At 45.1% G+C, this 27,773-nt stretch overlaps 1 protein-coding gene across 2 annotated transcripts in view; it reads right to left on the reverse strand.

Moving 5' to 3' along the window:
* Nucleotides 1-27,773, reverse strand: part of ISM1 (isthmin 1) — a 90,759-nt gene that overhangs the window by 9,257 nt on the left and 53,729 nt on the right. For both annotated transcript variants that reach the window (XM_030872554.3, XM_060285444.2), the window contains exons 2-5: nucleotides 22,311-22,550; nucleotides 13,055-13,319; nucleotides 4,997-5,140; nucleotides 1,074-1,163 (exon numbers count right to left, since the gene is read on the reverse strand). In XM_030872554.3, coding sequence (XP_030728414.2) covers nucleotides 1,074-1,163; nucleotides 4,997-5,140; nucleotides 13,055-13,319; nucleotides 22,311-22,550 — 739 coding nt within the window. The remainder of the gene's footprint in view (nucleotides 1-1,073; nucleotides 1,164-4,996; nucleotides 5,141-13,054; nucleotides 13,320-22,310; nucleotides 22,551-27,773) is intronic.

The raw sequence follows: 27,773 nt of genomic DNA on the forward strand, positions 1-27,773 counted from the left end.
TGTTCCTGCCCAGAACCTGCCTGACCCACCATCCCCCCTCATCCCTGTGTGTTCTCAGCTGCCCATTGGGTGCAGCTGGTCCCATTCCCTGTGAAAGGGCAAATAGCTGCCTGCCTGTGGGGTGAGATATGGGGAGGTCTGAGACACTCTCTTCCCCAAAAGCCCATCTTGTTGTTTTATCATTTTATGCAAAATTCCCACATGTAGTCTTTAATTTTTTTTTTTTTTTTTTGGTCAAACGCATTGTGTGTGCAGAAGGCTTCTACTAACGTTTTGGTTGCATGTGAAGGACTGTGATGGAAACCCCGGGCAACAGAATTTCCAAACTGACTCCAGTGTGGCTGAGGAGGGCAGAGTGAAGAGGTGAGGAAAGGGCTTTGTGGGGGTGGCAAAAAGAAATGGGGCAGAAGGAGTCTTATTGTTCTGTAATATAGAATTACATCCAGAAGCACGTGGAGCTATTTTTATTCATCAAGCTTCCCCCTTGCTGAACAGACACTTTCAATTTTGTTGGGTCCACGTTCAGTGTACTTGAGCTAGCATTTTCGAGCAGATGAGTAGCAGGGTGTACCAAAGGGTTACGAAAGATTCCCATGGCGGGGAGTGAGATGGGGGAGGCATAATGTCGAGAAAGTTCCCGTTCTCTTCCTTCCTCCCCCCGTCCTTCTGCTGGAAAACTGACATCACCATTTCTTGATTTTACTGGGGACACTGGGTGAGAGTTGGGAGAAGAGATGCCCTGAGGCTCGAGGCCCGAGTGTGGACGGATCCCGAGCTAGGGGCAGGACGCCCCACCCACGTGCTATGGAGGCTGTGTGGCTGGCGTGGCAGCTACAGCAGGGCTGCTGGGCTCCATCTGGTGCAGGAGGAATGGGGCGGCTGCTCTCTCTTGCTTGGTGTATATTCAGCGAGCAAGAAGTATGCTGAGAAAATTGGACCCCATAAGAGGAAAACGAAACATTTAAATGAATCCAAGGATGACACGGCAAAGGCAGAAGGAATCTCCAAAATGCTAGATCAATATTTGGATAGAAAAGCAAAAAAAAAACAAAAACAAAAACACCTTTCCTTACCAACTTCGAACAGTTTGGTGGCATTAAACTCTTCACTTCCCGCAAGCAGACTCACTTCGGTGGCAGCTGTCCTGAAGGTGTCTTCGATACCTAAACACAGACAGGAGCTCATTTTCCCTAGTTATATGGAAAAAGTCAGCCCTCCACCCCACCCCACCCCCGCCCCACTGGCAAATAAAAAAAACAAATACACTTGAATAAAGCCTTTTTTGTATCCATTACTACTCATGGGCAGAAACTTGCCAACAGAGGAAACAGTAAAAAGTAGGTATAGAGCGTAAAATATATTAAAACTCCAGATACCATTTGCAGCATGAAATCCGATCCAAAAGTGCCTGAATGTGCCTAAGGAACTCATTCCTTGGGCCTAGGAATGGGATTTTGGGTGGTGCGGGATACGCGTCAGGACGGCTGTCTATCTAGAGGTGTCAGGATGGCAAACTAAACTAGAGACTGTAGAGCGTAGTGGTTAACAACTTGTCTCGTGGTCAACACCAGTCTTAAGGACTGATTCACTGGGTCCAAATCATTACTAGCTGTGTGACCTTGGGCAAGCCCTGGAACATCTGTGTGACTCAGTTTTCACATCCGTAAATGGGGAGGACCAATGACCCACCTCATAGTGCTGAATGAATTAAATGAGTTATGTGTGAAGAAAGCACATAGAGTACCAAGTGGTAAGTGTTGGCTGACATTTTCCCCTTGAACATTTGTCTAGTTCATTTTGAGGATACAGCAGTCCGTAGCTAAAGACCAGATCTCTCATATGCTGGGACTTTTAGCATTGCTGATGATGTTTCAAAAAGAATAAGCTGGGGGAGCGATGAATTGGGATTAGCAAATGCAAACTATTATATATAGAATGGATAAACAGCAAGGTCTTACTGTGTAGCACAGGGAACTATATTCAATATCCTGTGAAAAACCATAACGGAAAAGAATATGAAAAAGAATGTATATATATGTATAACTGAGTCACTTTGCTGTACAGCAGAAGTTAACACAACATTGTAAATCAACTATACTTGAATGAAATAAATTTTTTAAAAAAACCCAAATTCAACGTTGAAAAGAAAAAGAATAACCTGGGCTTGTTATTACTTGCTCTGAGCAACTGAACCTAGCTTGCCTCAAACTTCCTGGCTCTCTCCCTTCCTCAAATGACCACCCCCACCCAGGCTTCCTTTGCAAACAGGAATCTCCTGCAGATGGGGCCAGTCAGGAGAGAGAGGAGCAGTGGAACGTGCTATTTGTTGGAGAACCTAGACTGTCTTGCTAAGCATGGGTTGATTTCCTTTAAGGGGCTCTCTCTGGTTTTATGTGAGGCCCCTAGAACTTGTGTGGTCAGCCTAAGGGACAAACTTTTACAGTGTAATCACTGCCAGGCCAGGGAGATGGCCTGTCCCATGAGTTTTTCCAGTAGAGCTGAGAATCAAGACACCAAAAAAGGAAAGAGATCCTGCAAAAGGAGATCCTTCATGTTCAAGGGAGCCCTGAAAAGCCAGAAGAGTCAAGAGCAGAAAGGCAGAAAGGATGGAAGGAGGGCAATTTCAGATGAGAAGAAAATGTATGAACAGGGCTGCTGGCCACGCTGCTCTCAGTAGTGAGAGAAAACGAGAAGGAAACATTCAAAATGGCGGCAGGGAAGATACCTGCTATCAAGATATCTAGGTCTACTGCTTTAGGTCTGGGTGCCAGCTCTGGGAGAGAAAGCAGCAACAAGCCCGCTCAAGCCCTGACATTAAATGCTGTCTGTATTCACGTGTGGCTGAGCCCGATACCCTTCCCCTTGACAGAGGTGTAAGAGTCTAATGGTTAAGAACATGGATTCTGGAATCAGACTGCCTGGATTCGAATCCCAGCTGGACCACTTGCTGCCTGTGTGACTAGGCAAGTTAGCCTGTGTGTCCCAGTTTCCACAGCTGCCAAATGAGTACCATCATCAATAGCTAGTTCATGAGGTTATTGTGAGGATTAGATGAAGTAACACATGCAAAGACCTTAGAAATTTGCTTGATACTTAAATACTCAAAAGGTCCTCCTCTTAATGAACCTCGTTATCATCTTTTTCCCGTCTTCATCTTCCCAATCTTCATCTTTATCTTCACTTTCTTTGGTTTCATCTTATCTTCATCATCATCTTCTTCTTCTCCTCCTCCTTCTCTTCTTCATTTCTTCCTGCCTTCCTCCTCTTCTCCCTTCTCATATTATTATTATTTATTGATTTCTACCCATCCAAATCCCATCCCACCAGACTTCTAACTCAGCTTCATTATGACGAACACGGGAAAGATCAGGACAAGCATCTTGATGGTTGTTCCACTTTTGGAAATCCACCTGCATGGCTGACGGGGGCTAGAAATGCCTCTTTTCATACCATCAGCCCTGTTTTCTGCACACACCCCTTTGCTATCACACACATCGCCAATCTGATCTTCTCTCTCCGCAGAAATCCCTTTGCTCTTTCACTTTTTTGTTCTAAATCTCAGCCTGAGAGATTTAGAGCAGAGTTTCTAGGGGTAGAAAAAGGAAGTCTGGGGTGTGGGGTTCAAATGTTCTGCCTCTGAAATTTCTTTTGGAGGAAGCCATTTGGAGCGTGTGATTTCTTGGATGAGCCCGAGATAGTATTTTAGGCTGGTTTTCTACCTGACCATGGGGAACACATGGTAGATGGAAAACTATAGACCAAGGAGTTGGTAAACTTTTACGTAAAGGGTCAGAAAGTAATTATTTTAGGCTTTGTGGTTAACATATGGTCTTTTGTTATTGAAGTATAGTTGATTCACAATGTTGTGTTAATTTCAGATGCATAGCAAAGTGATTCAGATATATATATACAGGTATATATATACATATAATTTTCCATTATAGGTTATTACAAGATATTGAATATAATTCCCTGTGCTATACAGTAGGTCCTTGTTGTTTATCTATTTATATATAGTAGTTTGTATCTGTTAATGCCAAATTCCTAATTTATCCCTCCCTGTTGGTAACTGTAAGTTTGCTTTCTATGTCTCCGAGTCTATTTTTGTTTTGTAAATAAGTTCATTTCACATACGGTCTTGGTTGCATATTCTTCCTCCTCTTCTCTCTCTTCTTCCTCTTCTTCCTTCTTCATAACCCTTTAAAAATGTGTGGGCCATACTGACATGGGCCGTGGTTTGATAACTACTGCTATAGACACAATTATTTTTCACCCCAATATGGCCTCTCACCAAGTTTGTAATTAGTTAAGTTTTCAAAACACTGACAATGCAGTTTAAAGTGATACTTAACTGCCAAGTTGCCCCAATTTGCTCCCTCTGGAGCCTTCAGCAACTCTCAAGCTAACACATGGTTTTTCTGTAGACGGCCATTAAGCCTCTGGTCCTGGCTTCCTTATTAGACCATGAACACCTGTCTTCATGTGTCTCTTCAAGGTACAACCCACCCCACATCAAAGGCTCAAATTAACCAGAATCCCTCCTTTAAATTAAGTACATGGTGGCATTGTCTTCTAAGTCACAGTTACTGCAATTGTGTATAAGGCTCAGAAAATCCATCTTTTCATCCACTAAGCTCATTACTCGTCTCTTGTCCCAGTCCAGTCAGAATTCTTAGGAAAATAGTTGCCCTGTAGGAAGTCAATTTCTATAAGTTTTAAAATATAAACTAAAAGCTTCCCCAGACTCACAGATATAGAGAACAAATTAGTGGTTACCAGTGGGGGGGGCAATATAGGGGTTGAGGGGTGGTAGGTACAAACTATTGGGTATAAGCTAAGCTACAGGGATATATTGTATACAACATGCGGAATATAGCTAATATTTTGTAATAACTGTAAATGGAGTGTAACCCTTAAAAATTGTATTAAAAGATAAAACAATAAAATAAAAAAAAGCTGCCCTTTAATGTGGAGCCACACCCCTGCGTAAACCCACCTGGGCAGTTTGGACGGTCACACGTCCTAGATTCGGTTGCAGTGCACGCATAGCCACAAGACCTGGTCCGTTTCTGGTTGCCGTTCCCACAGGTGACGCTGCAAACAGACCAGAGACTCCAGTCTCCCTCACCGTCTGTGGAATCTGGAACGGAACCAGGGAGGTGGTCACCAGCCTTCGCCAAAGAGTCCCCAAATCTCCCCCATTGAACTGCCAGCCAACTGTCCATTTCTGACGTTCCCACTGTTAGAGGGGGCCAGATGCCAGCTGGAGTCAAAAGCCTATGGCTCCAGGGTTCATTTTAGGGATTAGCTTAGTAATGGCAGGGACTCTGTCTGAGGTTTTGGGCACATGGCCAGGGCCTGCCCCCTAGAAGGTGCCCAGTAAGTGCTTGTTGAGAATGTGTACATTCACAGAGTATGGAGCCCTGGAATAATATGGTAGGGATTTTCCAAAATGACCACCATCAGTTCCTTCACACACAAAGTGAGGAGTCACACAAAGGGCCCCCAAAACACTACACATGGGAATGAAGCCTTCCTGGACCTTCCAGGCACTTCTCAGTGGACAGCTGATGCCATTGGCAGTAGAAGAGATGCCCAGTGGGGCCCCACCTGAACTCCTAAGCCACAGAATCATGAGAAATAATACACTGCTGATGTTTTAGTCACCAAATTTTGGAATGGTTTGTTATGCAGCAGTAGATAACTGATACATAATGGTAAAGCTAGAAATGGTCCTTGAGGTCATCACTCAACAACCATTCAACAAATACTGAGCCCCTATTATGTGCCAGGCACAAATCAGGGTATGTGAAATATATCATTAAATAAAGCTTTCAAAGATCTCTGCCCTGTGGTACTAATATTTTTGTGAGAAGATTCAGACAATAATCAATAAACACAAAAAAATGAGTAAATTATACAATATATCAGAAATCGATGAGTGGTATGGAAAAAGGAGAAGTGGACCAGACTAGGGGGGCCTGGGAATGTGAGAGCCGTGAGAGAGGTTGGTATGTTATCTAGACTAACTTCCTCTTTTTAAAAGTAAGGACACTAAGTCCTGGAGTGCTTGGGTGACCCATTCAAGGCCATAAGGGAAAGAGGAAGGAAAGCTTGGGCCCTGGTGCTAAATCCTTCATCTCTAAAGCTTGACCTTTTCTGCAGCAACTCCCCTCTGAACTACTTTTTCCTGCTTTATCCAAATCTTCAGACTTGGGGCCTCTGCCAGGGCCAAGCACAGAGCCCCAGACATGTGCATCGCAGGGAAGGGGTCCGCTCTGCTCAGAACAGGTCGTGGTGATCGTTATTACTTAGGTCTGGCAAGAATGCAGTCCACACATGCTTCTACCTGAAACTTGGGCCCCGTGCCAGGCTCCCAGCCCGTCGTTTACAGGGTGATCACTCTGAACGCGGCTCAGGCAAACCCAGGGCCACCAAGTCTCAGCCCATCATGCAAAGTTGGTGGGGGATTCCTGGTCCTCTTTCCTAACCCAGAGCCAAGAGTCTGCTCACACCTCACCTGCTCCCAGGGGCCCCATCCGTTTCTCCCCACTTCCCAAAAGGGAGTTTTCCAAACTTTGATTTCTTTCTAAGACATGGTTTTCCAACCACAGGGACAAGCAGATGTTTGAAACTACTGCCTCGTGTGAGGCAAGTGGGCCTGCTTCTCCCCATCAGCTGCCTCCGTCTCTCCCATCTCCTCCTGGGCATCAACGCAGTGGAACTGGACAGACCGCTGAGGAGGGGGCCGTGGCTACTCCCTCCCAGACCTCTTGGTAAACTCTCCAAGAACACGAGGGATGTGCCTGGAACAATCACAGGATAGCACTCCTGTCAGCCAGTGTAGCCATGTGTAGCGGGTTATACGCACACGTGAACACACTCAGAGCCTCCTGTGTGAATCACCCGTACCAGATTTTGTTAAAGGGAACAACCACCACACCAAAAAGTCACCATAAAGATGGTACTGTTCTTAGACTCATAAGAAGGGGGCAGTGGGTCAGTCGGAAAAAGCTGATTAAATCACACAGGTAGAGTCCCTGTCACCTGTGGGGTGGGTACCGGCCTAAGACATGATCCAATGATGCCAAGAGGTGTCCTGCTTGGCTCAGTAGAAGCAACGGGGCCTCAACTATCTAGAAATTTCTGGCGACCTTTCCCCCCGGTGCAATAATTTTGGGAAATATCGTCCCTGAACTTTGAGATTTTAGCATTAAACACACCATTTTGGAATCTCTGCCGGAGGTAATGTCTTGTTTTGGTTTCTTGGATCTGAATTACTGAATGCTAATACTGTGTCTGATGATGTGAAAAATGACTTCCGTAATTCTTCTCCCTGTATCCACCCCCTTGGTTACTACCTTTTCACACCAACCCCAGTCTAGGCCATGTGACTTGCTCTGGCCAATGAGAAAATAGCAAATATAATGCAAACAGAGGCTAGAAAAGTGCTTGTGCATTAGGGCTTGCCTTCTCACTGTAGAGAAGTGAGACCAAAACCTCAGTCTTCCACGCTAGCCTGGACTCGCGTCCTGGAGGGTGAGGGACCAGAAGGAGAGAGGCCCAGATATCATCCCAGCACCCCCTGCTGTCCAGCTGGGACCCCATCATTGTGAACGAAGCCATGCTAAACCGCACAGCCCCAGCGAAGCCAGCCCTGGGCAGAACAGCAGGTCCAGAAAATCTGCAGACTCTTGAGAGAGAAGACATTTGTTCTTTCAAGCCACTAAATTTTAGGGGCGGTTTCTAAAGCGGCAAAAGCTAACTGTCACAAATACACTATAACCACCCTCCCTATGCTATGCTCTCTGGATGGCTAGCAGACCCTGGAACCATGACAGATTTATCACTTCACTAAGTGGCTGTCTCCATGTCTTTATTTATTTATTAATTTTTTTTTCTTTTTAAAGATCCAAATCGCATTTAATGAGATTAAAAACGACTAAACCTGAGGTTTATTATTTTTTTTAATGGATAGGATTAATGGCAGATTCAACACGGCCAAAAAAAAAAAAAAAGATTGGTAAACTTTAAGACATAACGATAGAAACTATCCAAAATGAAACGGGGAGAAGGATTAAAATGAACAGAGCATTGCTGAATTGTGGAAGAACCTAAAGCATTGAATACACATGTAATTATAGTCCCCAAAGTGGGAGGGCAGGGGTGGAAGTGGGGGTAATAGAAAAAATATTTGAAGAAATAATGGCCCCAAATTTCCCCAATATAATGGAAACTGTAGACCTACAGATCCAAGAAATGCAACAAACCCCTAGCACAAGAAACATGGAAAAGACCACACCAAGGCCATGTCTTTATTTTAAATGCTCACAAAGTCATTTATTTTCCAAACATTTTAAAATACTGGTCCCCCAAAGTTAGGCACAGAACATGTATACAGCCACACGGCTGATCATTTCTATTGGGCTAGCAACGAAGTGAAACAACCTCTTGGGGAAAAGTGGGCACGTCAGCCCTTTCTCTGGAAGTGTCTGTGGCATACAGCCCCCGACAAACACCCCATCCAAGCCCCTCCTCGTGGGAATTTCTATTTGTTTAATGTGTTTGCGGGAGAGAAAGGGAATTTCTGACTGGGGGACAAAGCTTTGAGGGCAATATTCCTTTCTGCTATAATAAAATAAGCCTGTTCTCATTGGCTCACCTACCAGGGCATCACTCAGAGCAGAAGATGAACTTGAGCAGCAGTACTTACAAAGATGACAACAAAGACAGCAGAAAACAGTCCCTGTGAACATTTCCGTGGTGCTTAGACAGACCCTATCTGTGACATCAAAGAGCTTTGTGAGGGCAGAGAACAACCCACAGGGCAGTGGGCTGAGGGCCGGGTTACAGGGATGTTTGAAATTTTAAAGTGGTCATTATATACTTTCAGGGCACTACAGTTCTGTGGGCCAGTTATAGTGTTTGGGCAACTGAAGTGACTTGGGTCTTGGCTCGGCCACTGGAAAGCCTCTACCCTAATCCTAGATGATAGTGGCTGCCAGTTATTGAGGGCCTGTCCTTAACCAGCTCCTCTGTCAACACACCCTGATTGAACTCCTATAACAATCCTGCAAGGTAGGTAGAAACACTCTCCTTTTATGGATAAGGAAACTGAGGCTCAGAGAGGTTAAGGTACTTGATTAAGGTCACACAGCTCAAACTTGGCAGAGCTGGGAGTAGATCTGAGATCTGCCCACTCTGGCCATATCCTGTTCTATATCCTGATATTCCAGCAACTTTGATTCCGGCCCCAGCAGCCCTTCCTTAAGATACTCACTTATGTGGCCTTAATTTAACGTTACAAAGAAAAACCCTTGCAAAAAATCACTGTGGGATCTTTTAAAATAAGACCATGACCCATCAGAGAATTGCAAAGGACTGAGTCCCAGCCCACACTAAGCCGTGTCCATCTGATTTCATGATGCAGGTTATTCAGAGCAATCTGGGGAATGGTATACTACTATTTGAAAGAAAAATATTTATTTGGACTCTTTCTTTGCCCTGGATGATACCTTAAGTATCTCAAACACATACGGTCCAAAGTTGAGCAGACTCAATCACAAATTCGGTCTAACTATCTTCTGTTGTGTATTTTATAATTTATTCTACAGATGCTGTTATGTTCTACTTATTCATCTAGGATTTTTGGAAATACTCTTTGGCCACAGACATTTACATTCTTATTAAAAATCCTACCTTCAAATATTTGAGATAGACATCTTCCACTAAGCCCAGTTCCTGTGGCAATTGTACCTGGTCTCAGACGAGGCAGCAAGTCCTCAGGTTCAGTGACGCGCCCTGCTTTACCACTGCATGGACCTCACCTTCCTGGGCTGTATATTCTCTCCTTGTAACCTCCACAGCACCCGACACAGGGATAAATACTTAGAAATTGCTCTATACTTTCTTGTTGATTGAAATAAAAGAGGACTTAGCTCATCTGATGCTGTAAAGAATTCTGGAAATCCCATGTTCCCTGTGAGTCAGACTGACAAGCAGTAATTATTCATCCATGTTGCAAATGCTACTGAGTTACTGTAGCGTGTAAGCTACACACCTATGGTCTCGCTTCTAAAAGTGTGGTCCGAGGGCCAGCAGTGTCAGCTTCACCAGGGCTCCCGGCCCTTTCTGGCATCTACGGCTTCAGAAGCTGCCTTTACCAAGAGCCCCAGCTGAGTTGTGTGCACATAAAAGTCTGAGAAGCACTGCTTTAGAGGTATGATAAGGGACAAGATTTTCTTTATAAAGTAGCCATCCTGATGTCTAGTCTAATGACGGTGACGTTACTAAAAGAGACTCTAAAATCATCAAAGATGGGAGTTTCCCCATGACCCAGGGATGCTGTAAGATCCAGATGCAGGGCACTCACTCCCCAGGTATTATAGATCTAGAAAGCTGGGGTGAAGGTGGCTCTGGTAGCCACAGTAACTGCCCCAGCAGAAGCAAATTCTACCCTCAAGACTGAAGTGGAGGGAGTATTCTTAATGTTCATACATTTGGCAGAATATAATCTGTAAAAGCTTTAGATGAAAAAGTTGTTTCTAAGTAGTGGTTTCCAAACTTTAGTAAGCATGAGAGTCACCTGGTGACCTTGGTTGAAAAAAGAAATAAACAAAGAAGCCAAGAAAGACCCCAGGTCTCACTCCTGCATATTCTGGTTCAGTAGAAGGACGGCAGTGACCCTTGACCTGGACTGCACATTGGAGTCACCCACAGAGCTTTAAAAAACACTGATGCTTGGGCCCCACCCCCAGAGATCCCAAGTCAATTGATCTAGAGAGATGTCCAGCCATCGGGATTTTTAAAAAATTGCTTAGGTGCGTATGAGCAACCATACTAAGAAACACTGGTGCTTTGGACCCCACTGTTCCAGATCAGAGCCTGCTGGAGGGCTTGTTCAAACAGATTTTGGAGACCCACCCCAGAGAGTCTGATTCAGTAGGCCTGAAGTGGGGTCTGAAAATTTGCATTTCTATCATGGTCTTGGGTGATCTGATCAACTGGCTTGGGAGCCACACCTGGAAAACCATTGGTATATGGGGAAGGGGCTGGGGCCCAGGATGGGTGTTAAATTTTAACAGGCAAAGGAGGGATTCTGAGGTCCAGGGTCTGAGCCCCAGTCAGAGAGACCTTGTTCCATGTGGTTTGGGCAGACAGGTTCAGCTTTAGTCCTGAGCCCAGGTTCAGTTCCACCCTGACCTTTTCCTCCCATTCCTATCTTCCAATCTAACTGTCCCATTTCTAAATACACTTTACTGTCCTAAAAGATGTGCTATTTATTTATTTTTCCAGAGAGGCAGAATAACATAGTAGTTAAGAGGACAGACTCTGGACCCAGACTGTCTGAGATGGATCCTAGGTCTTGACCCTTGAGGTCAAAGTTGTTTAACTTCTCCAGGCTTCAGTTTCCCCATCTGTAAAATGGGTCCCTGCCTCAGTGAGCTGATTAAATGAGCTAATCTGTGAGAGCTGCTATGAAGAGGAACTGTGAAAGGCAGGTGCTGTAGAAAGGTTGGCTGCTGTTCCCAATCCTTTGTCTTGGAAAATAAATTGGACTTCTGGGAAAGGAGAAGGTTTTACGAGCCTCCCGATTGGGTGGGGTCTGGGAGCTCTCTTTCTGCTCCCCTAGCATTTGATGTATATCTCTGCTGTGGCACCCTTTGCTCTATCAGTTAACTTTTCTCCCTTTGTCCATAGATAGGTGAGATGCTCTTTAGGGAAGGACTGTGTCTTAATCATTTTTGGATTCCCAGAATGTAGCACAGTGATGGGCATAAGACGTGTTCAATGTCAGTTGAACAACTAAATGATGTGGCTAGGAAAAAAATGGTCTTACTCTTTTGGAAGTTGCCTAGGATCATCTATTAGCAGGTAGAAACGACTCTCCAATATACAACTGGTCTTTCTGCTGAAAAATGGGGGTAAGGGTGAGAATGCAAATGGTGCTAGACAAGTCATCCTCATAGAGTGTTCGCTTAAGTCTGCTGAGGCTGAGCCACAAGAACATCACGATGGTGGATGCATTTGTGAGATATCAAATACTCTCATTATAACACAAGGTACACTGCCTGATTCCTCCTGAAGCCTGGCCATATGCTTTCTGAATCTGTTTCCTCTTCATCTAGGACAACAAAAACCATTTTCCAGCCTCCCTTGCCTCTACGTGGGGCCATATGATGAGGTCTTGCTGATAGAATTTGAGCAGATGTGATGTGTGTCATCTCCAGGCTGAGGGGGTTAAGAGCGTGTGTGCCTTTTCTAGGCTCTATCTCTCTACTGTCTTCCAGCCAGATGCAGCGCATCCAGTGGATAATTTGCAGGCCCTCACAGTTGGTGGAGCTTCAAGATGGAAGGAGCCTGGGTCCCTGAATGACTGAGTGGAGCAGAATTCCCCTGACCCTGTCTCCCATCCCAGCTTAAGTGAGAAAAGAACTTTCATGATTTTAAGTCACTGAACTTAGAAATTGCTTGTTATCTCAACTATCCTACTCTAAAAGCAGGGGAAACTATAAGTCCCAATTTGGGGTCTTGAAATTTATTGGTGGGGAGACCTCGCTTTGACAACTCGTGACATATATGTCCATGAGGGTTTCCAAGGGCCACTCCACTGCCTACGATAAACATAACACAGTTGCCTGGTCAAAGGAGACAGCGGGGTACATCTCTTTTACTAAGTTGATTTTTAGTATGAATTTTTACAGTCAAACGTATGAGGAAGTGAACTTGGTGATTCTGTTATTTTGGAAAAAAAGAAAAGAAAATTTTTGGGAAAAAGAAGGCAGAACCTCTAAGACCCCTAACTGAAAAAAAAAAATTCTCTCCTAGGATAATTGGCATTATTTTAAAATTATAGTCTTTCCAGAAAAATGTGGCTTTGGGGGCCTCTTGGGGCTTCTGTGGACAGAGCGGACAGAGTCTGTATGAGGTCTGCCTCATTGAAGACCCAAAGCCACACACAGTAAACGGGGTTTTGCTTGGCTCCACGTCCGCTGGGCCTCATCGTCTCATTTATTCTCCGCACCAATTTTATATTACTGGGTGGTAGACTCACCATATTCTGGCTGTTCTTTGGATTCAAAAGTCCGGTGGCCTGGGGCCGGACGGTCCCACCCCCCAGGGGGGTTGAGGAAGTTGCTGTCGTCTGAGGTACTGTCGTACTTGTAGTCCTGGTCCCCGCCGTTGGCCCTTGCCAAGGACAAGGACCTCTGCCACCAGGCCCGCCAGTCGGGGGATGGGACTGACCAGCTGGGCTTATTCTCCGGATGCTGATCTTTATCTGCTTCAGAGTCAGGACCGTCCACCACCTCTATGGTGACCTGAAGAATTCAGAACAGGCCAGGGTCAATGAGGAGTCAACAGCCTCTAAGCCGGGTGACCCTTGGAAGACAGTCTGAGAGAACGGAGGGAAATGTGCATCCCTCACAAAGGAAAGCTGAGGTGACACAGAATGGTGTCACCGCACGGTGACACAGAATGGAACATCTCCAGGGATGCCCAAAGGAACGGATGCACACGGGCCTCGGGTTGGGAGGAAGCAATGCATCCCTAGGGTCCCTGATTTACGGACGACTGTGTTGCTGGGAAGCCTTTAATTCAAGGAGTAAACATGTACCGTGTATGTTCTTGAAGTGGCACAAGAATAATTATAATAAAACTGAACACTTACTGAGTACTAACTCTGCACCAGGGACTGTTTTAAAGGCTCTACATGTATTAATTTATTTAATCCTCAGAACAGCCTTATAAGGTTGGTTCTATTGATTGGCCCTCGTGGCAGCTGATCTCCAAAGATGTCCCCGGCAATTCCTCCCATTCTGGTATGTGTGTGCCACACCTCTCATCAAGAGGTGGAGTTTGTTTCCCCTCCCTTTCAGTCTGGGCTGGCCTTGTGACTCACTGTATCCAGTAGAATGTGTTAGGTGTGACAATGTGACAAGCCTTACGAGGTCTTGCAATTTCCATTTTCATTCTCTTGGCATGTTCCTACCATTATGTACAGAAGCCCAGCCTAGACCGCTGCTCACAGAGCCACCATGTGAAGAGGCAGGGCACATAGAGGAGGACGAAGAGTCCTCTCAGTCACTGGCCAGCTCTGAGGCCCCGGTCTTGTGTGTGGGGTCATTTTGGATCCTCCAGGCCCAGTTGGGTCACCCTAGCTAATACCACGTGGAACCGAGATGAGCTCTCCTGGCTGAGCCCTGCTCAAACTCCTGACCCACAGGACCGTGAGCAATCCAGTGGTGGTTGCTTTAAGCTATTAAGTTTTGGGATGGTTGCTAGACAGCTTTTTATAGACAGGGAAACTGGCACACAGAGAAGTTAACAACTTGCCTAAGGTCACAGAGCTAGTAACTGGCAGCCATGGGTAGTCTAGCTCCAGAGCCCATGTTCTTACCGACTTTGCCGTACTGCCTCTCAAAAAGTCAGTCACCGAGGTAGTGTCCCCTCCTGTGACCAAGTGAGCAAAGAGGCCACTGATGCTGGTGGGGGCTGGATGCCACAAGTCGTGTAGAGATGTGAGCACAAGGTCCTCAAGGTCCAGGATGTCACAGCTTGAGTTTCACTCATCCCTAGTCCAGACCCAGCACACACTCCTTAACCGACCCTCAGGGTCAGAGCAGATAGTTCCAGAGTCAAGGTCAGAACTTGCTCTTGGATTTATGGAGCCTAGTTTGGAAGTCACGGGGCTGAAGGAATGCAGCTTCTTGGCTTCGAGAGACAATCAACATAGAGAAACTTGTTTAAAAAACATAATAAAAGACTCCTTGGGTTCCTTTGGCCATCGCATAGCTCTTGCAACACCCCCTGGATGAGTTATGCGCAAATGAATCAGAAACATGCGCTCCAAGTAATCAGCGCAAGATGTACTGGGCAGATGCTTTTCCAGTTTTGCCCTAACTGGACATCTGAGAGATTTGCTGACATACTCTGCCACATTGCACCAGGTCGTGCCAATCCCTGAGACAAACAGACCCTTCCTTTTGTCTTAGGAATTGGAAGGTTTGAATTCTACTTGCTTTGACATATTAAAGAAGTTGCCCAGCTCATGGTGGGCCTGGGCTGTGGCCTTGTGTGGTCTAGACACAAAGTTAAGGGTGTGGCCTTCCATCCCAGATTATACTTGGGCTGTGGCAGGCCGAGCGCATCTCTTCCTCTGGTGTGGGATGCCTAGAAGGGCACCACTGGCTTGCTTCCATGCCAACACCATTACCCCAGTCTCATAAGCATCCCTTGCGTATTTGTAAATAATTATGGGACGTTTAGTAATCCCCGAAAAGGAAAAAAGAAAAGAAAGAATTACAGCATTTGCCTTGTATCATTGCTGTTTGCTGAAGGGAGGTTGTTGGAAAGGGATGGGGACCTGGACCCACACGCAACGCTGTAAGGGCAACGCGGAAGAAATACACAGCTGGGCTGTGCAGACCTGAGCTGGGCAGTGACACGGTGATGCCGAGCCTTTGACGACAACCTTTCTCCTCTGCAGTCCAGGCCCCCTGTGCCTGCAGACAGAACAACTGAGCCGCAACAATCGTCTGCGAGGCTATTAAGGGTTTTGGAGGGGAGAAGCCGCCAAGAGTCAGGCAAGCCTGCAATTATGGTAATGAAATCAGACTCTGGGTAGGAGATAAGGGGGAATGGGCTGGACAGTTTTGGTATTCCATTTGTATCCAGACTGGAGTCAAAGGGATTGCCTAAACAAAACGTGCCCTGCAATTTCTCCAAGCTGGGAATCAAAACAATTTCATGTTTTAAGCTATTACCGTCAATATGATTTTTTTCCCCCCGCAAACTACTGCTCAGATCCAAACAAAATAGATTTGTTGCCTTGGCCAGGCAATGAGTAGCAAAATATGAATTTACTCCAAAAACTATATTGATGACTAAATCTCATCAGTTTAGAGGTTTCTTTTTCCCCTTTCATTTTTAGCCACTGCTCCAACTGAATTAAAAAATAAAAAACACACACACACACACACAAAATAAAAAACACACAAACCTTAGGATCCACCCTTCCCTGCAGTTAAGAACATGGAAACCTCATACAGACATCAAATGAAGAAATGTAATCTTGAGGCTGAAATTTCATAGGCATCCAATTAAAAAGACTTCATGAGCACGATCATGACTTCTCGAATGGTGCGGATTAGTTTTATGTTTCCTGTTGCTCTTATTATATTTACATGTTCTTTAGCATCAAAGAATCTGTTCCTAGAAATGTCTTGAACAATAATAAGTGTGATGAGCTGAAGGTGTGGTAGTGAGCACAGCAGATTTCCAAGCTGATAGATCTTACCATCTTTTTGCATCCTTAATACACAGAATTGAAGCATCTCTAGTACATCGGTTTCTTCTGGACTTTTCTGTACCATGAATCAAGATAGTAAAAGAAAGAGAACTTTTCCAAAAGACCCAACTCCAACTTCTGGCAGAATCTTGTCAGCTCTAAGAAAGAGAGTCTAGAATAGGTTCCAATTCGGAGAATTCCATCCAAAATTAGTAAAGGAGGATAAAATCCTGTGTAATATTACCTGTTTCTTTCTTTCTCTTGAGAGTTTAAACATTTATAGAAACAAACTCTTTACTCTTGCTCTGAAAAGCACTTTCCACTGGGAAACTAACACATTTCTTAGTTTAACTGATAATAAACTAATGACACTGGGAATACAGAAGCCTTGACTTTCTGAACTCAGGAGAATCTTCTAGAAACTTCTAACTTGGTCCTCTAAGCCTTGAGAGCTATGGTGACTAGGCAGATTTGGGTTTGTATTTATTTCCCAGAGAGGAAAATGAGGCCTGGGAGGTGAAATGATTCCTCAAAAGCACAGAGCATCCGGGGACAGGACGACAGTCTCCAGCAAAGGGTTAGACCCCCGACTATGCACCCCTTCTTCCTTGACAATTGCCGAAGAAAGAACACAAAGGACTAAGTAGATATATAATCCCTCCCTCTCAGACCCACTGATGCTCTAAAAACAACTCTGGCAGCTCCAGTAAGTGTGGTTAATGCTTTGAGATTTGCAGCGTGCTCGTTCAAATATTGTTGCTTGTTCTACACAAGTTAAACCCACATTTCAGGCATAGAAACTGGCCTAGAGAATTCACGTTCCTGAGGCGAACAGCAAGGAAGGTGGAGAGCTGGACTCAAAACTCCTGATTCTTAATTATTTTATACGTTTCCTCTGTCATCTTCATGCTCACTGACCTCACCAACCAGCATCCACCAGTCTGGGGAATCTTCCCATGTTCCCGTCTCTGTGCTGAGGGCTTTGCATGGATGATTTCATTTAATCCTCACAACAACCCTACTACTACAGAGTATTGTACCGCAGAGGTACTACTCACAGGTTGTGTTATCATTCCCATTGTACAGACAAGGAAACTGAGGCATAGAGAGGTCGAGTAACCTGCACGCAGCCATAGAGGCCAAGCCTGGTCAACAAAACTGTGGTACCAGAGCCCAAGGGCAGGTTGGTGGACTCTAGCTCATGACAGGGACTGCAGGGCCCCCATAAGAATCTGAACAATACCGGCTTGTCCCCTGGAGTGTGTGGGCCCATCTCTTGGGCACAGAGATTTCTTGGTTCTTACTTGGCCAGGCCTGCCATTCCAAAAGGATTTTAGGAAGAACGGAGGAGGGGAAATCAGAAGTAGAAGCACGTACAACACCTGCAGCCCCGGCCAACTCATCTGATTGTATCAAGAGGTCTACGGCCGTGTAAATAAGTCTGTGCGAGGGGAAAAAAAAGGCCTTTAGATGACTATTTTTGTGTCTCCCTCAATGGAAGAAAAGAAATAAATACATTGGTTAAAATGAATACAGATCTCAGATTGACCCAGAAAAGAGAACTATTTGGTGGTGAATAGCCACTGCGGTCATGAATTGATGCAGTGAGCTTAATAATGAGTTTATTTTAGAGATTTTTGTCTTTGCTATCTGACCATCAGCTGCAGACCAGAAACTTAGCCAAGGATACCGAAGTTCAAGTTGAACTTCTCCTGGGAGATTGACTTTCTTTCCTGAGTGATTTATTTATTTATTTATTCATTGCCAAAACCCCAACTTCTAGTTTTGTTTTAAATTTAATATGGAGATTGGGTTCAGGAGTTTGAGGCTATTTCTTTCTCTTTTGTGCATTGTTGTTTTTTTTTTTTTTTCTTTCCCCTCACTCACTTCCACAGCCTGAAGCCAGTCTTAAAATGGAGAGCCCAATCCACTTGGGACAGAGGCCACCTGGCTTCAGGGGTTTAAAAAAAAAAAAAAGCTCTAAAAAGCTGGGCTTTTGAAAGGATTTCCCTTCCTAAAAGTCAAGAGGCCCAAGAGCTCAGCATTGTCACTTTGGAAAGGTGTGGGCGGTTTGGCAGGGGGGCACAGCAGACCCCAGCCTTGGAGCGTGGGAAATGCTTGCAGACACAGGGGGGCTGGGGGGAGGTTCAGAGAGATGGGTATCAGATTCCTGGGTAGCTCCCGGCTCCAGTGAGGGCTACCTAAGTGGGGGTGAGGGGCAGGTTGCCAGGGGATGGGGGGAGACCAGGCCAGGGGCCCCGGCAGCGGAAGCCGACCCACTGATATGCCTTCACCTGTTTTCAGTCCACTCCCCAGGGAGAGACAATGCTTGGACGGCCCGGGGTGACCGGTGGGACTGTCTGCTTGGCTGAATCGGCCCTGTGTCAAACCAGTGGATTTCAACAAAAGACCAGAGCTCTGAGGAAGGGGCGAGGGCTGACAACGTGAAAACCATCACCCCTTTTAGAAAGCACCTCATCTTTTAAAGGACCACCAGGGAGCTGGTTTACTCAAGTGCAGTGGGGCATGAGGCTACAGCGGCCAGTGCTGCGTGTGTGTGTGTGTGTGTGAGTTTGTGTGTATGTACGTGTCCTCACACACACTCACACTCAGACCTAGGGCTGGGGCTCCCAGGGGTAGCAGCTGAGTCAGTCTTTCTTCGAGCATCTTTCTGAGTCACTAACACTCCCCTTTCATAATCTTCCAGAAAGAGAAAGGACAGGAATGCAGTTCAGTGTTCCATCATCAGATCAATAAAACATAGGCTGCCCTACCCCACCCCGCCGACTGCCTGTGGAAGGTTAACAGACACAGGGCTTGTGCAAGGCAGAAATTGGATGAACCAACTGGCCGGTGGGCAACAGGACAGCACTGGCCTGGTCTTTGATTCTGATGGCATCTGGGTTGAAGCCTCATTCGTTTCGGGTTCATTTTGCCAGAAACACTGATATTTGGAGCTACGGGGAAACCTACACTCTTGAGAGGTATAGTGATTTCTTCTGTCCAAAGGGTAACTCAAGAAACATATAGGGACCTCATAGGAGTCGCCTGGTCCCCTTCCCGCCTTGTGCTCCGAAGCATCCCTTTCTGAAGCAGCTCCTGGAGGCAAACTTCTTGTATGTGCTGGGGCGGTGCTGAGACAGAGTGAAGACAAAGTGGGGATTCCTTTGCACCTGTTAGAAGTCTATACAAACAGGTGACTGTGGGCTCAGAGGGGACAAGGACGAACGATTTCCTTTTGTCCCATCTCCGCTGCCATCCTTGTGACGGCACAAGGGGAAGCTGCGTTTTATAAAAGTCCAAGAGGCTTTGTTGGAGAGTCTCAAGTGTGGTGATCTCATAACTCATCCTCCACTTATCCTCTGTTCCCTTGTCTCACTTTATAGTTCTCTCCACACCCATAAACTCCAACCACCCTCTCATCCCTCAGGAAGCCCAGCGGAACTGTTCCAAAGCACTCTTCACTTCGCGTCTGGCTAGACAACACAACTTATTCTGATGAAAAATGTATTGTGAGCTCCGGGGTTTTACTGAGCTCATGCACAAATCCATCGCTTCATGGCTGCCCTTTTCTTTTTATGGAAAAGTCATTTGGGTTCCCCAGATCTGAGGATCCCAACCACTTTTGCCCCACTGTTCTTCCCTGACAGTCAGGTTAATGTTTTAAAAAGGCCCAAGTGGGGTCTGAGGACTTCCTGATGGATGGATTTATCTGGTAGAGAGAAAGGGGATCCTGAGAAATTTTGTTAGAAATTCGGTTCTAGGTGGAGCTCCATGCGCTTAGTAAATTTCTAATGAGGGGACTGCAGCCTTCCAGTCCCGTGCATCCAGGTCTTTTCTTGTAAGTTTATATTAGTAACTCTTAAATCGATTATATTAATAGCTCAGTCCTCAGCATTAAGCCCCACAATGACATTTCCCATCTCTGAAAAAAAAATGCAAGCTACAGCAAACCTAAAATTGTTGTGGGCATGATCTAAGCATCCTTGGGATAAGGGTGGTTTAGTCCTAAAACCGTAAAATATATCAACAAGGAAAAATCACTTCCTGTCAATGAAGGCGTGATGGGGAGCCTCTGAGCAACAGTAAGGAGATGTCTGTACCTTTTTTTGCCAGTCTGCACCTCCCCCAAGTGGATCCTTTGTTCTTTATCAGAGAGCCATGTGGCCAGTTCCCGGAGAGAGGGCAGTGGATCAAAAGGCCTGTTTTCCCCATTAATCAATTAGAACAGTCCAAGACCTATTGGAAATATTAATTGGTCCATGCAGTGATTTCGGCACATGGGTTGTCAAAGAGTGACCTCCAAAACATCTTTCACTTATGTACCCTCAACTCTGCCCTGCCCTAATCTTCCCAAATATCCCATCTATTCAGGTCTGTCCTCCATGGAACTCAGCGCTTTTTCTGCCTCTGTCTCCACAATCCTTCTGGCACTGTCTTGGGTGGTAGCCAGGATCGTTACACCTACGTCATTTCCTGGAGGGAGAACACCTTGCATTTCTTAACTTCCCAGAAGCTAACACGGCGTTGAGGTGCATTCTCAGGGACATTCAGTAGTCATAACAACACTGGTGTTAGGAACAAAACAACTCTGGCCAAGGAAATCTGATCTAAAAGCGTGTCACACAGACAGCGTTAGTCTTGCGAGAGAGACCACTAACCTAATTATGGATCAATTGTTCCAAGGTCAGGTTCAGGAACTTTCTGCCATGGAAGCTAATTGGAATTTGATGCAGAGAAAGAATAAGCTGCCCTTCCTCCAATGAAAAGAGTTGAGGATAAACTTAAAAGTATGGAGGCAGGCACCTGAGGACTCGGGCTGCACAGGGCCAGGCTGCCCAGGGGGATGAGCTGCCCTCGGACGCCATGGGTACCGTCTCTGGGAAGAAACAGTGGGAGGCACAAGCAAAATTCAAAATGAGGAGTTTGTTTTTGAAACATGAAATGGAAGGGTGAGCATTCTTGGGAGTCTGAGAGACTGGGTTTGAGCCCCAACTACTGTTTACTAGCCATGTGGCCTTGGGCAAACCAAATGGGAACTTCCTGAGAGTCAGTTGCATTATTGATAATATTGGAGGAATGACGTGGGCTCCATAAGAGTATTGGGAGAGTCAAATCGGATCCACCTTTACTCTGTAAAGTAAATTGTGCTCTTTCAGTGCAGATGAGAGTTCTTATTTTCAGTTCCAGGTACCTTTTCCTAATCTCCCATTTCCTTCAGCGTCACCCCAGCTCATCTTAGTGATACGTATTCCTCTTTCCCCTAGAAACTTCTGTTATCATCTCCTTTCCTCTTATCAAAAATTTTTTGTCAGTCATTTACACTTTGGAGCAAGTTGTCAGCGCCTAAAGGAATTTCTGGTGTCGAAGGCAAGCTGGAGAGGCATTTGAGAGACAGTGTCTTCCTGCGCATCTTAGAAATCACACTGTGATCTGCCTCATCTACTCATGTGTCTGATTGGCCTTTCCCTATAGCTAACATATTTCATCAATTTCAGGGCATATTATTTTGTTTTGTTTTCACATTTCTTTTTTTTTTTTTTTTTGATGTGGACCATTTTTAAAGTCTTTATTGAATTTGTTACAGTACTGCTTCTGTTTTATGTTTTGTTTTTTTGGCTGTGAGGCATGTAGGATCTTAGCTCCCCGACCAGGGATTGAACCCGCACCCCCTGCATTGGAAGGTGAAGTCTTAACCACTGGACCTGCAGGGAAGTCCCTGTTTTTACATTTCAACAGCTCTGAGATCAGGATGTATCTTATAATCATTGATGTGTCATACTCTAATTAGCACTGCTTTCTTTTTTCAGTGGTTGATAAAATAATGATGCATCTCATTATCCAGGGTGTTACACAGATGACATACAACACTGCTCTTATAGCGATAACATGCTTGTCAGGAGGATTCATTAAGGGGTCAAGGAGAAAAGTGAGGTAAGGCAGCAGTTGCTTTGGAATCAGATCAGGAAACAAAGACATGGGCTGTTTCATTTTCTTTCACCTTTCAGTTGCTAAGCATTACCTGGATATTTGGATTCTGCCCATTGATATCAGCTTTGGAAAGATCTGGAAAGTTTGGTAGATCAAGGAGAAAGGATCTGGGGCCATCTCTTTGCAATGAAGGGGGCCCAGCCTCTTGCTGGAATTGCTGTCTGGGGAATGGTTCGTGTGCAGACTGGTGGTCCGAATGCTCCCCTGGTGTTTCTTTGGAGAGAGGAGAGCTGGTTTCCGATGTCGAGGTACTTTCCATGTTGAGGTTATTCTAAAACAAACAAACAAGCAAATGAACAAATAAATAGGAGAAGCATGATTTAGAAATGCCACCCTTAAAAATTCAGGCCAAGGACAATTTCAGGGGCTGGAATTAAGCCAGGATGGTATTCCCAACTTGTTTTCCTTCCATGGCTTAGTTTTTCTATCTTCAAAAAACTAAATCATCAGGAAATTTTCCCAGCCTGCTACTTGGGAATTTTCTGAGGGCTAATGTGTGATTGGATATTAATCAAACATCAAAGCATATCAACAGAAAGTCCTAATTTGAAGGACACTAGGTGCTCATTTAGAACTGGAATCAAATTATGATTTCCTTATCACAGCTTCAGTTGATTAACCACTCTGGCTTGAGTTATAGCCCCAGTATCCAGTGTTTGTTTCTTTGGTGTGGGTCGGCAGAAGATCTGACCAAACTGGGTAAAATACTTCAGCCACATCATTGATTATTTCTAACCATCCATCCATCCATCCATCCAACCATTTTTTTCATCATCCACTCACTAACCTATTTAACTTTCATTCCTCCTTCCTTCAATTCTTTCATTCATCTACTCATCCATCCTTCCATCCATTTATCCATCCATTCATCCACACAATCAACAAGTGTCAACCACACGCCAGGCACAGAAAAGCCATGAACAAGACAGACACGGGTCCTATTCTCTTAGAGAGTATGTCTAGTTGGGGGGAATAAACAATAAATACACACATAAATAAGATCAGGTCAGAGAATGGTGATTGCTAAGAAGAAAAGGAAGAAGAAAATGAGGTAGAGTGGTCAGGGCAACTTTAGATAGATAGCTGGGGAAGACTTTCCTGAGAAGGTGACATCTGAAGTGAAACCTGAACACCTGTAATTATCTGGGGGAAGAACATTCTAGCAGAGGGAACAGCAAGTAAGACAGTCCTGAGGTAGGGATGGCTTGTCTCATTTGAGAAACACAGAGAAGGCCAGTGAGGCTGGGATGGAGTGAAGGAAGGGAGAACGACCCAAGATGGGGATGAAGAGGTGGAGACAGGCCAAGAAAAAGTGACAAAAAGGCATTCTGAAATTGAATGTCTTTATCCCGGAAAGAAAAGTCCAAGTCTGTTGTTTTTCCAAACTAGGAAAAAATGTCCGTGTTTAGTTGTCACTAGGGGAAATTTTTTCCAGTGACTGAAGAGTGTAGTAGTTGCTGGACTTCTTTCTCAAAGCAGCCCTTCTTCTGCTCTCATTCTTCCTGGACCTCTTGTTGGATGTTTCCTCCATCCCTTCAGGCATAGCATTTTCATGTTTACTGGTGGAGGGAGATGTGGAGATAGAATTTCACCAGTGTTTGGGTCAGTGGTTAATGTTCTTGTTATTCTTGGGCATGTTTGGGGGTTTTGGAGTGAATATTCCAGCACATTGCCTCCACACACACTCCCTGCCCCCTCTCACAGCAGCGTCTTTGACCCAGTCAAGGGGTTACACCTGGTATCAAAACACTCCCGACTCTGAGTACCCAAGGTCAAGAATGGCCTGAGGATGAAACACATGCAGTGGGTAATGATCTTATTAGAGAGCTGACCTGAGGGGATGGATTTTTCTCTCTTTGAACAGACATGGGGCTGTGAGGAATAAACTCACTTGTGCAGAGACCATGTGATGTTCCCAGAGGCCAAGAAGAGGCTGAGCTAGAAAGAAGCCATGTCTGCTGTCTCTTCCTTAACATGTGCAGTTACGGCAGGGGAAGCGGGCTGCTCTTCATCATGTCTTTGCTTGCCCTTCTCCTCTGCTCAGGAGATGTGGCCAGGGGCAGTGTCTTTGTTCACCTCTCCTGTCACCTTTCTGCCGTGTTTTCATCTCCTGACACTTCCTCCTAGGGGGAGTTGCCCTGCCATCCCCAGGCATTGCTCAATGCAACAGAGGCCAAATGTATTATGCTGAGATTATATTATCCAGCACATAGAGAGAGACAGAGACAGAGACAGAGACATGCTAATTCTTTCCTCAACGTAAGACCTTTCTATCATAGCCCAGGGGAAGATAACTGAATGCAACTGTTCCCTTGTTTTTCTCCCTGGATCCTCAACAGTGTTAGTAAGGACAGTTGACTTCTCATGGAGAATTTATTGCACAGGGTTTGGGAATCTAAGTCTCAGAAGGGACCCAGGATTTGCTTGTCCATGGCTTGAGGGATCCCTGGCAAATCCAGCCCTCACTTCATTATAGCAACTGGGACATACTGTTTAACTGTGTTAAAGATGGAGCTCTTTTTACTTTTTCCTGTGATGAAGCACTCTTTCTACTATGAAAACTTATATTTTATTTTATATTTGGTACTTTTGTTTTTTGGCCACACTGCATGGCATGTGGGATCTTAGTTCCCCAACCAGGGATTGAACCCACGCCCCCTGCAGTGGAAGTGAAGAGTCCCAACCACTGGACTGCCAGGGAATTCCAGAAAAACTTGTATTTTAGAAGAAGAGATAGGAAAGGTATCTGTGCTGCTTATTTGGCATTTCACTTAGACGGCTGAAAAAACAAGGACTGACTATGATGGGTTTCTTGATCTGACTCTGGAATTTTTACTGAGAGGAGATACACTACCCCAGAGTGATCCTGGCTTAGACAGGGACCAAGAAAACCCCTTAAACTCTCTGTGGCTCAATAATCCTCCATGTAAAGCAAAGCAGACGATAAGGAGAATCCCATGCTGTCCCAGCAGGATGGTCAAGAGAACTCAGGGTGGGTTGTGACTATACTTGAAAAGAGAAATGTAGAGTTAGGGCAACCGGGCTGGACGATTCAGGCCTCAAGTGCCTCTGCCGCGAAGACAGGGGCTAAAGTACATTTTGGCTTGAATTATGGACACAGTTGTGGCATTTCTCCATCTTTCCCCAATCCTCATCCTCCCACCCCTCCAACAACATTTGGAAGATGAGAATGGGAATAATAAAAAATGCTAATCACGATCTCTGAATATCTGAATTATTCTTGCATTTTTACAAAAACATATTTATCTGGAAATCTTGGCTCCCTCGAAACCGTGGCATGCCCCCAGACTGTTCAGAAACTGGAAGCTCTACGGTAGGGGGAGGGTGCCTTACAGTGAATCATATGAAATGAAGCTCCACTTTATTCAATCAATGACAAGATTCAGGGAGTCACCATTATTTTGGTAATCAAGAATTTAAATCTGGGGCGGGAGACAGTAGACAGGGTCTGCTAACAAGGCAGGAAAACACCTCTTCTTCTTTTTTTCTCAAAGACCCACTGTACGGCTTCCTTGTAGAGGCCCCACTGGAGGTCATGGTTGATGTGCCAAGCTCACTCACCAAGAGATCCGCTTAACTATTCTAGCAGAGTAAAGGTTCTCGGGAAGGGTGGATCTCAGAATGAAGATTCAAACAGTTTGTATGTTATTCAGAAAAGCAGACATTATTCTCTGAAGACGTAAGCTTTGGACAGTCCAGGGATTGAAGGAAAGAAATATCACCATTCTTTCCAAGGTGCTGCAGGATTCATTTTGTTTAAATTCAAGTGACATGAGGGCATCTGCTTGGTTTGGGAAAATATGTCTTTACCCACAATGTGTCTTTGAGTTGACTTTCAATCTGTGACAATGCTGCAGCTCCAGGAGCCACGTTCTCTCTCATCTGCGAGCTGTGACTACGAATAAAGAGAGATAGAAGAACTAAAGCTAGTTAGCGGTTTATACGCATGCAGTGTTCCACTGCCAAGGAAGGTGACCTGTGGTGGCCAAATTGTCCAGCTGCTGCTTAACGCTCCCCATCTTTGGGCATAGCTCCTGTCCCTCCATTGTTTTACAACTTATCCTTGTTTAAAATAGGAATAAAGTACTAATATTGTGAAGTGTTAACAATAATAATAAAATCATAAACTAGGCTCCATGCTCATGCAGCCTGGAGTTTTGCCTTAGATGGCAGTATTATTGTGGCAGATATTGTAGTTTCCTCCCCAGTATCCATTCCCCACTTTTTTTTTTTTTTTACTCAGTGTTTATTTCAGGTGGCAACATGCCTGGCTAAAACTACATGTCCTAGCATCCACTGCAGCTAGGGATGACCACGTGACACGGTTCTACCCAATGAGATGTAAGTGGAAGGTGCCTGATGGTACTATTGGACAGAAGGCAGAGTCAGTTTGCCTTTTGCCTCTTTTCCGTCTTCCATTTTCTCCTGGCTGAACTGTGGATAGTAGTGTTGGAAGTGAAATGATGCCACTGGCAAGAGGTTGAAGATACACGCCAAAGGTGGCTGAATGGAAAGGTACAGGAACCGGGGTCCCCGATAGCATGGCAGAGCCTTCATACTAGTCCTGGAATGATGACCTCTGAACTTCTTGTACCCTTGATACAAACAGTAGTATTGACAATACTGCAGCCCTAGTAGCAATGTTCCCTGTACGATGCTAATTTGAGAGCCGTGACTGCCAATAAAAAGGGAAAAGCCCTGTTTAGCAAAGCGACTCAAGATTGTGTACCATCCCCAGCTGTAGGAAGTACCAACAGGGCATATAGTGAATCATCACCGTGACCTTCACAATGGCAGCCAGGTTATTGGTACTCAGCTCTGCTGCTAATTTTCATAATATCCTTTTCCAAATCTGCCCTCTACCCCCTTCTCTGTATACATATAGAATCTTCTATTATTTCAGCATCTATACCTTACATTTCTCAAATCTATTACTCACTGGGTAATGTAATATTTCCTTTAATTTATCCAAAAATACTATCATTAAAGTTCAAGGACTTTGCCCTCAAAGGATCCAGAGATCCTTGGACAAATGGCTGATCCCAGAACTTGGGCAGGGAAGTCAAGGTGAGTTTGGGATATTTTGCTGTGTCAGAAAGCCAGGAAGACTTCAGTGATTAATGGTGTCCTCTTGAAAGAACACAGGAGCCAGATTGAAGGGCCCACCCTGCACCAGGATTAGACAATTTGGGCGTTAAAACAAAAAAGGTTGTCGTTGACTGCCATACATTGCATCTGTGACATTCCATGAGCCTATGATGATACTCATAAAAGAGAGGAAGCCAGAAAAACCATCACCCCCGTTCGAGGTAGGGATTATAAAACTCCTTACTTTGAATATTTGTATTAAAAAGAAGTAGAGTTTTGTCTAAGGAAATAAAGTTTGAACTGAGATTGAAAAACACAGGTAAAATGAAGCCCGTGAAGCAGGTGAAGAGGACGGAGCAGAGGGGGAGATGGGCCAGGGAGCACT

Source organism: Globicephala melas, chromosome 15 (genome assembly GCF_963455315.2).
Source record: "Globicephala melas chromosome 15, mGloMel1.2, whole genome shotgun sequence".
Classification (NCBI taxonomy): domain Eukaryota; kingdom Metazoa; phylum Chordata; class Mammalia; order Artiodactyla; family Delphinidae; genus Globicephala; species Globicephala melas.